The 10,000-nt window shown below is 41.8% G+C and overlaps 1 protein-coding gene across 2 annotated transcripts in view; it reads right to left on the bottom strand.

Annotated features, from left to right (window-relative positions):
- Positions 1-10,000, bottom strand: part of LOC119575402 — a 40,396-nt gene that overhangs the window by 2,251 nt on the left and 28,145 nt on the right. The window contains exons 2-12 of one of the 2 annotated variants that reach the window (XM_037922997.1): positions 7,296-7,364; positions 6,571-6,640; positions 5,979-6,160; positions 5,604-5,735; positions 4,899-5,160; positions 4,225-4,299; positions 3,410-3,596; positions 2,794-2,920; positions 2,124-2,234; positions 1,069-1,229; positions 1-365 (exon numbers count right to left, since the gene is read on the bottom strand). The exon at positions 1-365 is cut by the window's left edge and continues 2,251 nt beyond it. In XM_037922997.1, coding sequence (XP_037778925.1) covers positions 161-365; positions 1,069-1,229; positions 2,124-2,234; positions 2,794-2,920; positions 3,410-3,596; positions 4,225-4,299; positions 4,899-5,160; positions 5,604-5,735; positions 5,979-6,160; positions 6,571-6,640; positions 7,296-7,355 — 1,572 coding nt within the window. In that variant the 5' untranslated portion in view covers positions 7,356-7,364 and the 3' untranslated portion in view covers positions 1-160. Of the gene's footprint in view, positions 366-1,068; positions 1,230-2,123; positions 2,235-2,793; positions 2,921-3,409; positions 3,597-4,224; positions 4,300-4,886; positions 5,161-5,603; positions 5,736-5,978; positions 6,161-6,570; positions 6,641-7,295; positions 7,365-10,000 lie in introns of both variants that reach the window. The other variant, XM_037922996.1, reaches the window with a different exon arrangement.

Below are 10,000 nucleotides of genomic sequence, written 5' to 3'. Positions count from 1 at the left end.
AAAGGGCAATGTCAGTCACAAAAAACGAAAATAGATTAAGTGATTTCTCATATTTCATAATAATAATGACGGTTATAATGATAATAATAGATTAATGGCAATAGTAATAACAATAATCAAAAATAAATAAACCTCCATACTGCCACACTATCTACAACCCTCAGTGCGCGAATCTGTAATAAGGAGAAGCTACGGGCGAGTGTCTATGGGACTCGATCGGAGGCGGCGCCCTTATGGGAGCCTTGAGCATCCTGGCCTTGACGCAGGAGTAGAGGGCGAACAGGAGCGCCAGCAGCATGATCGCCAGCAGGACCCCGAAGGCGAGGACCATCTTGTAGGGCGTCACGCAAAACATGTTCTCCTCGCTGTTGGGGGGGGGACGGAGGTGTTAACGTGTGCTGATGGTATTTTCCGGAAGAAAAACTCACAATACAAAAACTAGATTTATTGAAATTGTCTCATTTTCGATAAATCTAGTTTTTGTACTTTGGGTTATTCTTCCGTTGTATCAGACGGAAGAGTGTTTTTCCATGCATGGTATTTTCTGTCTGTCTGTCTGTTTATTCTTTCTGTGTGGTTATATTTTGATGGATTGAGATCTTGATAGATAAGGAGATGGGTAGACAGAAAGTACAGAGATAGATATATAGATGAATGGTAAATGCTAGACGGATGGATAGATACATTAATACATTGTCTATTCAATATTTTTTGCATGAACTAAATTCGAGACGCTTTATTTTTTTTTTTTTAATAGAAATTTACAAATCAATTACGCAATTTGTAGTAAAGAACAAACACATAACACGCAATCCTATCATTCATCTCTCTAGTACATAATCTGAAAACATACAACAAAAGAAAAGAAGAGAAAAGAAAGAGAGAGAGAGAGAGAGAGAGAGAGAGAGAGAGAGAGAGAGAGAGAGAGAGAGAGAGAGAGAGAGAGAGAGAGAGAGAGAGAGAGCAAGAAAGAAAGAAAGAAAAAAAAAACATCTACGAGGCAACACACCCGAACACCACACACAGGCAAACCCGATTACCAGACCCCCTTTTCGCCCGTCGCCTTACCTGAAGAAGTCAATGGCCTCCACCTTCTCCCGGTCGATGCGGTACTGCTTCACGAGGTCCGGCTGGCTCTCGATGCCCGGGGCTCTGACCTCCACGGCGTTGAACACCTCCACTTTGTCGAGCACGCGGCCGGACAGAGCGCGGTCGTTGCCTCGTTCACGCTGTTGGATTAATAGATGTATTACTGTATTATTAGATTTATTAAATTATAAAGTATTATTAGGTCTATGAAGTTATTATTCGATTATTATTAAATTTATAGAATTGTTATTAGGTTTATGAAATTATTATTAGATGTATGAAATTATTATTAAATTATTAGATTTATTAGATTATTGTTAGATTATAAGATTTATTAGAATATTAGATATTTGGATTTATTAAAATATTATATTATTAGATTATTATTAGAAATTTAGATTTATTAAATTATTAGATTATTAGATTTATTAGATTAGTAGATTTATCAGATTATTATTAGATTATTAGATTTATTGGGTTATTGTTAGATTATTGAATTATTATTAGATTATTAGAGTACTATTAGATTATTAGATTTATTAAATTATCATTAGATTATTAGATTAACTAGATTATTATTAGATTATTAGATGTATTAAATTATTATTAGATCATCAGAATTATTATATGATTATTAGATTGTCATTAGATTATTAGATTAACAGATTTCTTAGATTATTAGATTACTAAATTTATCGGATTATTATCAGGTTATTAGATTTTGATTAAGGTGGTATGTCGGGTTGTTCTTTCTCTGTGTGAATGTGGGTGAATTTGTGGTACACTGGAGGTTCTTCCCCTCTCACCTCCCTCCTACCCCTCCTTCCCCCACCCTCCCACCCCACTCCACACTATCTTGCCCCCTCCACCCCACTCCACACTATCTCCCCCTTCCCACCCCATCCCACTCCACACTATCTCCCCCTTCCCACCCCACCCTACTCCCACCTCACCCCACCCCCATCTCCCTCACTCCCACCCACCCCACTCCCATCTCCCTCCCTCCCATCCCCACCCCCATCTCCCCCTCTTACCTGCGGGATATCCGAGAAGAGTTCCTGCAGGTCCTCCACCGGCTGTATGGACCCTTGCCCCGTCCCACTCATGCGACGCCCCACGCGGTTCGAGGTCCGGCCGCACACTGGCTGCAAGGGGCGAGGAGGTGCTTTATATAGTGGCTGTTGTTAGGCAGATGCTTGCGGTTATATGAGTATTGATATATATTTGTTTATCTATTTTCCTTATTTAACTGTGTTGTTTTTTTCTGTATCTGCGTGAGTATCTACCTGTATATAAGTATTTTCCTATATGTGAATATGAATCTGTCTATCTGTCTATCTGTGTGTCTGTCTCTCTGTCTGTTTGTCTTTTTACCTGTTCACCTATTTATCTATCGATCTATCTTCTACCTACCTATATATTTATCTACAGTATTTATTTATGTATATGTAACATTTTTCTGTCTATTTACAAATTTATCTCCCTATATGTCTATTTGTGTGTTTGTCTATCTATTTATCTATTTTTTTCTGTCTATATCTACATTTTTCTACCTATCTTTCTATATTAAAATTATCTATCTATCTACGTTCCTATACATCCATATATAAAATTATTTCACAACTGCAAAATTCTTTTTAATCAAGAATACACAACAGTACAAAGAATTTTATTTGTGTTCTGAATATCAACATGCAAGCTTACCAGGTTGCAAGAACCGAGGCACACAAGCACGGTGCAACGGAGATGCAGGTTGTCACGATCGGGGAATTTGAAGGCTTTGAACGTTGAGTGTGCAACCTTGACCCCTGTCTTAGGGTTGCTTTTGATCCTGCAATGCAACGGGGAAGTTAGGATCATGTGGCAGAGATAGCGGGGTTGACAGTTGGTTTTATAGTGTAGTGGTAATGATATTGATAAAATTAATGATTATCGTGGGATTAGGTATTATCGTAAGTTGGCTGTAGTTATTGGTATCTTCATTATTATTGCCGTCATTACTATCATTGGTATCTTTATCATTACTCTCATTCCTTATCATTATTATTACTATCATCACTACCTTTAATCCACACTCCATATACTCTTAAATTACTATTATTACTATAATTGCAATCTTTATTAGTTTTACTAATATTGCTATCATCACAATCCTTATTATTATTACCATTATTCCAATCATTACAATCTTTATCATCATTAACATTATCACAATCCTAGTGTCACTATTACTACCACCACCTACCACCGCAACTGCAACCTCACAACCATGAATACTACAGCAATAACCCTCCTCCCTCAAGCCAGGGCCTCACACTACCTCAGCGGCGGCATAATGGCGTCGTCCACCGCACACCCGTGTTCGTCGATGAGATCCTGTGACTGTTCGCCCGACCCGTCATGCGCTACACACGACGTGATTCGGGTGTCGAGGCCCTTGCTCTGGCGGATCTTTAATACCATGGTGGTGTCGTCGCCTACGAGTAAGTGGTCCATGACTGGTTTTCCTGGGGGGTGAGGGTAGAGGTGTTACTTGCTGACGGGCGAGGGTCGTAGGTAGCATGGTTTTAAGAGCAGGGTTTATTTGTATAGATTTATATGTGGGACGTTCTCTTAGGTGTGGATTCTTTTTTATTTGTATGATACGTGATGTTTTGGTTTTGAGTGCAGTGTTTGATAGTATTTTTTCTTGATGATTTGATATTAAGAAAGAATATCATAGCGTCGAGAGTCTACAGAAAGCTACTCATTTATTCTCGCATTATCCATGAAAAAAAGGATGTCAGTAGATCATCAATATATATTTTTTTCGATCTCTTGATTTCTTCACTGCTTAATAACTGAAAATCCAATGTGACAACAACGCCCTGAATTAACTTTTTTCCCCCAATAACCCAATAATAAAACAAAGCTCCAAATAAAAAAAAACAAACCCAATAACAAAACAAAATTAATTTCCTTCCATATCCCATAAAATCCAAACGTAGAACCAAACCCCCGAAAAGAAAATAAAATTAAATAAACCAATAATAAAAGAAACCCAACCATATAAAAAAAAAATCATAACCCAAAAAAAAAAAAAGCATACCCCAAAAAAAAAAGAAAAAAAAAGAAAGAAAAAAAAAACGTCCGTACCATTGAGCGAGTCTCCCCTGACGATGTCCATCCAGCAGGAAATCGGTTCCGAGTTTCCTTCGGGGCGGTTCTTCTCTGCGGGGGAAAGGGGGGGGGGGGGTTACCGTCGAGACTGGAGGCCCTGTGGTGTTGGCGACAGCGGTGGTGGTGTTGGCTGTGGTGACGTGGGTTTGTGGGATTCGTGTGGGTGATGATGAGGAGGATGAGGATGGGGAAGAGGGTGAGGATGATGGTGATGGAGGTGGATGTGGAGGTGGAGGTGGTGATGATGGTGATGATGGTGAGGGTGATGGTGATGATGGTGATGATAGTGAGGGTGATGATGATGGTGATGATGGTGATGATGATGGTGATGGTGATGATGACGATAATGAAGACGAAATGCCAGCACAGTATGAAAATTACAATAACGGCATGAAAAGGATAATAGCGCATATAAAAAATAACAACACTATAATGTATATATCAATCACAACAATCACGATAATATGCAACAAAATATGCAACAACCCTGCAAAGCATAGCAAACCACCACCACCACCGCCCAAACTCACGGCCAAACTCACGGCCAAACTCACGGCCAAACTCACGGCCAAACTCACGGCCAAACTCACGGCCAAACTCACGGCCAAACTCACGGCCAAACTCACGGCCAAACTCACGGCCAAACTCACGCCACTGCAGAAGCTCGGCGGGGAGAGGCAGCGGCTCCCACTCCACCGCTGGCCCGTCCTGCGCTCTGCTCCTCGAGGACACTTTGTTCCTTAGCGTCACGAGTTGAGGGAGCTTGGATCTCTCGCCACTGCCGCTGCTGCTCCTGCTGTTGCTCCTGCCGTTGCTTCTGCTGTTGCCTCTGCTGCTGACGGCTGTTTCGGAGTCGTTGCTTTTGTCGTCTTCGCCCGTGTCTACTTTGGGGTCTTGGCTGACGACGTTCATCTGGGGGCGGCGAGGGCTGGGGTTATTTCTCGAGGCGGTTATTCGGGATGTCTCGCTCGCTCGCAGTCTGTCTCCCTCTCTCTCTTTTTTTATTTTTTTCTCTCTCTTTCTCTTTATCTCCTCTCTCTCTCTCTCTCTCTCTCTCTCTCTCTCTCTCTCTCTCTCTATCTATCTATCTATCTATCTATCTATCTATGTATACATATATGTATATAGTTATCTGCATATCTATTTATCTGTCTATATATCTATTTCTCTATCTGTCTGTATCTGTCTGTCTATCTACCTATTCTCCGCACTGCCTTATTATTTCCCAAAGGTATGAAAGCATATCAAGGCAATCCCTCATCAAACACGCCTAAAACCTTTAAATGAAACAAATATCACGAATATCCTCATGTATCCTAACATCTAAACCCGCGACCTGTAACCTGTGACCTCACCTGCGCCACGGCCTTCAGCTCCCCTGCCTCTCGTTCCAGCCTGCATCGTACGTGGACCTGCTCGTCAATGACCTGTTGTACCCACTTGTCGAACTGGATGTACACGAGCAGCTCGTACGTGTGGTCGCCGAGCTGGAACGGGAAAGGTGTTGGGGAAAAGGCAATCAGATGACGAAATATTTGCAGGTGAGTGGTTCTTAAAAAAAAAAGTGGTAAAAGTAGGTTTTGATACAGATTTAGAATGTTTGTATCATATTTTTTTTTAAAAAGTAGAAATGGATTGGTGGATGTATAAATCGATTATATTTGATGAGTCTATATGAAGGAGAAACTCTGGATCATCTGGGTCATCTCCCCGACCTCGTTTGGCCTCACCTCATCTTCAATGACCTTGACGCCACACTTTTGGGCGGAGACGATCAGCGACGTGGTGGAGCCGCCCTCACCCGACACCTTGCAACGCCCTGGGTAACCGCGGGCGTACACAGACCCAAAGAAGGGATCTTGCGTTCTCACGTCCACCGTTAGGGTACCGCGGGAGCACTTGCTGGTCACGCCTGTTTGTGGGGATATTTGGTTTATTGACTGTTTTGGCATCACTGGTGGATTTATTCACACGCGTCTTTTCTTGTGTGATGTAGCTGTACGCGATTTTTTTTATAGGAGTTCATTTAGTTTGTTAAGGGTATTACCTGAAGAAACACTCGAAATGAAAATCACATTTCTTTAGTGAAGAAATGCTGAAAATGAGCTTCATTCATAGGTATATATGCCATACCTAACTCCCCTTACCTCTAAAAATTAACTCCAAAAGTCAACTTTAAAAATCAACTCTTAAAAAATAACTCCAAGATATCAACTCTGAAAATTAACTCAAAAAAAAAAAAAAAAAAAAAATCATGAAGCGATTTTTCCCGTTGTTACAGAGCCAAATATCACGGGAAAGTAACACTGAAGGTTGACTTACCAATAAACTTATTTGATAGCGAGGTCTTTGGGCTTCGTCGGCTTCTCTCAGACTGCTCCGATCCGCAGGCCTAACGGGGAAGGGGTCGAGTGTTAGTACGGTAAGGGAGACGGTATTTGCATTCTCTCTCTCTCTCTCTCTCTCTCTCTCTCTCTCTCTCTCTCTCTCTCTCTCTCTCTCTCTCTCTCTCTCTCCTCTCTCTCTCTCTCTCTCTCTCTCTCTCTTCTCTCTCTCTCTCTCTCTCTCTTCTCTCTCTCTCTCTCTCTCTCTCTCTCTCTCTCTGTCTCTCTCTCTCTCTCATTCTCTCTCTCAATAACGCATGCAGGAAGTTCACTGGAAAAAAAATCAGAACATAAATTAGCAAGTCACGCTCTCAAAATGTTTCTCAAAGCAAGCGGAAACGATCGAAAATATGCAAGTAAAAGAGAGAGAGAGAGAGAGAGAGAGAGAGAGAGAGAGAGGAAAAGAGAGAGAGAGAGAGAGAGAGAGAGAGAGAGAGAGAGAGAGAGAGAGAGAGAGAGAGAGAGAGAGAAAGAGAAAGAGAAAGAGAAAGAGAAAGAAAGAGAGAGAGAGAGAGAATAATAAAAAATATATATATGTAATATATATACGAAGGCATCCGTGACGAACGACCTGCATGGAAGACGGAATTAGGGCAATAGCGTAAGGAGTGAGAAAGGAGAGAAGACGTGAGCAAAGACATGTAGACATGACATGACACTTACTGTCACAAGAAGCACGAGGATGACGGTTGCTGAAATGCGTGAGTGTACGCGAGATAACATCTTCAGCGTCTGTGGATAGAAAGAACATTATGTTTAGTGCGTGGTATTTTTTTTTTGCATAATTATTGATGATTGTTGAAACCTGTGTGGTACGGAAAACATATCTATTTGCATAATTGTACAAAAAACATACTTTGGGTTCATTCTTATAGTTATATATTTGATTATTATTGTTACCTGTGTGGTACAGAAAAAAAAAACATAATTATAATTGTTATATATTTGATTGTTGCTGTTATCTGTGTGGTTCAGAAAAACAACATGTTTTTGTGAATATTGTCATTATTGTTATAGATTTGATTATCATTTCATCCTGTGTGGTAGAGAAACTCTATTTTCGAATATCTATAATTATTTTAGATTTATTATCATTGTTATCCAAGGTTATATAAGTCCCATTGGGTTGTAGTAAATTCATGGATCACTGTGATGCAGGATCGAATTTGGCATAAGATAACTGTCCACTTCAGTGGCACACATACTGACACAAAAGAGAAAGAGAGAGAGAAAAGAGAGAGAGAGAGAGAGAGAGAAGAGAGAGAGAGAGAGGAAGAGAGAGAGAGAGAGAGGAAAGAGAGAGAGAGAGAGAGAGAGAGAGAGAGAGAGAGAGAGAGAGAGAGAGAGAGAGAGAGAGAGAGAGAGAGAGAGAGAGAGAGAGAGAGAGAGAGAGAGAGAGAGAGAGAGAGAGAGAGAAAACAAGACAACAATAACAATAAAAGTGGGTCTTTAATACACGTCAAAACGGTGCACAAAAGAAAGGCATTTTCAGTAGCGAATGGGACGGCGTACTCCACCCATTCAAGTAGCACAAGAACGTACGACAGGAAATTCTTTGAACGACAGACGCTGCCTCTTTATAACGCTGTTAGGGAGGAGGAGAGGAAGGGGAGAGGAAGAGAAGGAAGGACGGTAGGAAGATAAAGGTGTGGATGGGGAGAGTGGTAGGAGAGACAAAGAAGGGAAGGGGAGGGATAAGGGATAGGTTGAAGAGGGGAAAGGGAGGAGGGGAGGAGGGGAGGAGGGGAAGGAGGGGAGGAAGGGAAGGAGAGGAGGGAAGGAGGGGAGGAGAGAGGAAGAAAGGAACGGGAGGAGGGGGATGGCAGAAGAAAGGAGGAGGGGAAGCGGAGGAGGGGAAGGGGAGGGGAAGCAGAGGAGGGGAAGGGGAGGGGAAGCAGAGGAGGGTGGAGGAAGGTGGCGAGAGTACGTGGGTGTTTTCCCGTAACGGTAGATCCTCCGCCTCGACGACCAAACATGCTGCCTCTTTGCACGGTGGACCCGACTCTCATGGCGGTTTCTCTCCCTCCCTCTCTCTCTTTCTCTCTCTCTCTCTCTCTCTCTCTCTCTCTCTCTCTCTCTCTCTCTCTTTCTCCCTCCCTCTCACTCCCCCCCCTCTCTCTCTCTCTCTCTATCTATCTATCTATCTATCTATCTATCTATCTATCTCTATCTCTCTTCCCCCTCCTCTCTCTCTCTCTCTCTCTCTCTCTCTGAATGTGTGTGTATGTGTATGTCTGAAAAGGTTTATATACATATTTCTCTCTGCATATTTGTGTGTCTTTAAGATAAGAAAGATACATAATGCATGAAAGAAAAGGAAAGAAAGAAAAGAAAGACAGAAGGGACCAGACACACACAAGCAGACAGACAGACAAAGCGAAAAGGTACCCAGCCGATGCATGAAACTCAGTGGAAAAAATCTCTTGACTCTTTCTCATCTCTGAATCACGATGACTGCCGGTCACTGGGTCATGGTTACGCCAGCCCGCACGCATATGCTGACTTCCTCCCCTCCCCCTCCTCCCCCCTTCCTTGCTATGCCTGCCAGCTTCCTCCCCATGTGTTGATGACTGAGCGCTGATGTCATTTTGTTTTCTAGGTCTAAGAAATGAGGGGTTTTCGTCATGTGAAGGGGGGGGGGGTAGATGTGTTATGCTGTGATTAATATTTTTTTTGTATGTTGTGATATTATCTTGTATTTTGATTTACGGAATATTGTTTTCTTTATGCTGTGTGGAAATGTCCTTTGAAGAGTATTATGAAAATTAAGAAGTGAGTGAACATAAACAAAGTGAAAAATGATATACTGATAACTAAAACATTAAGATACAAATTCTCTCTCCCTTTCCCTCTGCCTCTCTTTCCCCCTCTCTCTCCCTCTCCGTCCCCCCCTCTTTCCCTTTCCCTCTCCCTACCCACCATCTCTATCTCTTTCTCTCTCTCTCTCTCTCTCTCTCTCTCTCTCTCTCTCTCTCTCTTCCTCTCTCCCCTAACCCTCTCTCTCTTTCTCTCTCTCTCCTTCTCCCTCCCTCCCTCCCCCCCCTCTCTCTGTATGGGCGGGATTATGTGACGAAGAGTGAATTAGAGCGCGGGGATTAGCGTGACGAGTTGCAGATGAGTGAATGTTCAGGTTCAGCCGCCAGATAATTATTTGCTTTAATTTTTATGCCTTTCTTGTTCTTGTTCTTGTTTTTGTTGTTGTTGTTGTTGATGGTCTTTTTTTTCTTCTTCTTCTTACTATTATTATCATTGTTATTGTTATTACAGCAATGACGGTAATATTGTTTATTATTACTATCATTGTTATTATTTTTATCATTATCATCATTATCATTCTTGTTGTTATCATTCTTATTATTATCGTTATC

Source organism: Penaeus monodon, chromosome 7 (genome assembly GCF_015228065.2).
Source record: "Penaeus monodon isolate SGIC_2016 chromosome 7, NSTDA_Pmon_1, whole genome shotgun sequence".
NCBI lineage: Eukaryota > Metazoa > Arthropoda > Malacostraca > Decapoda > Penaeidae > Penaeus > Penaeus monodon.
This window is presented reverse-complemented; position numbering and strand designations above follow the sequence as displayed.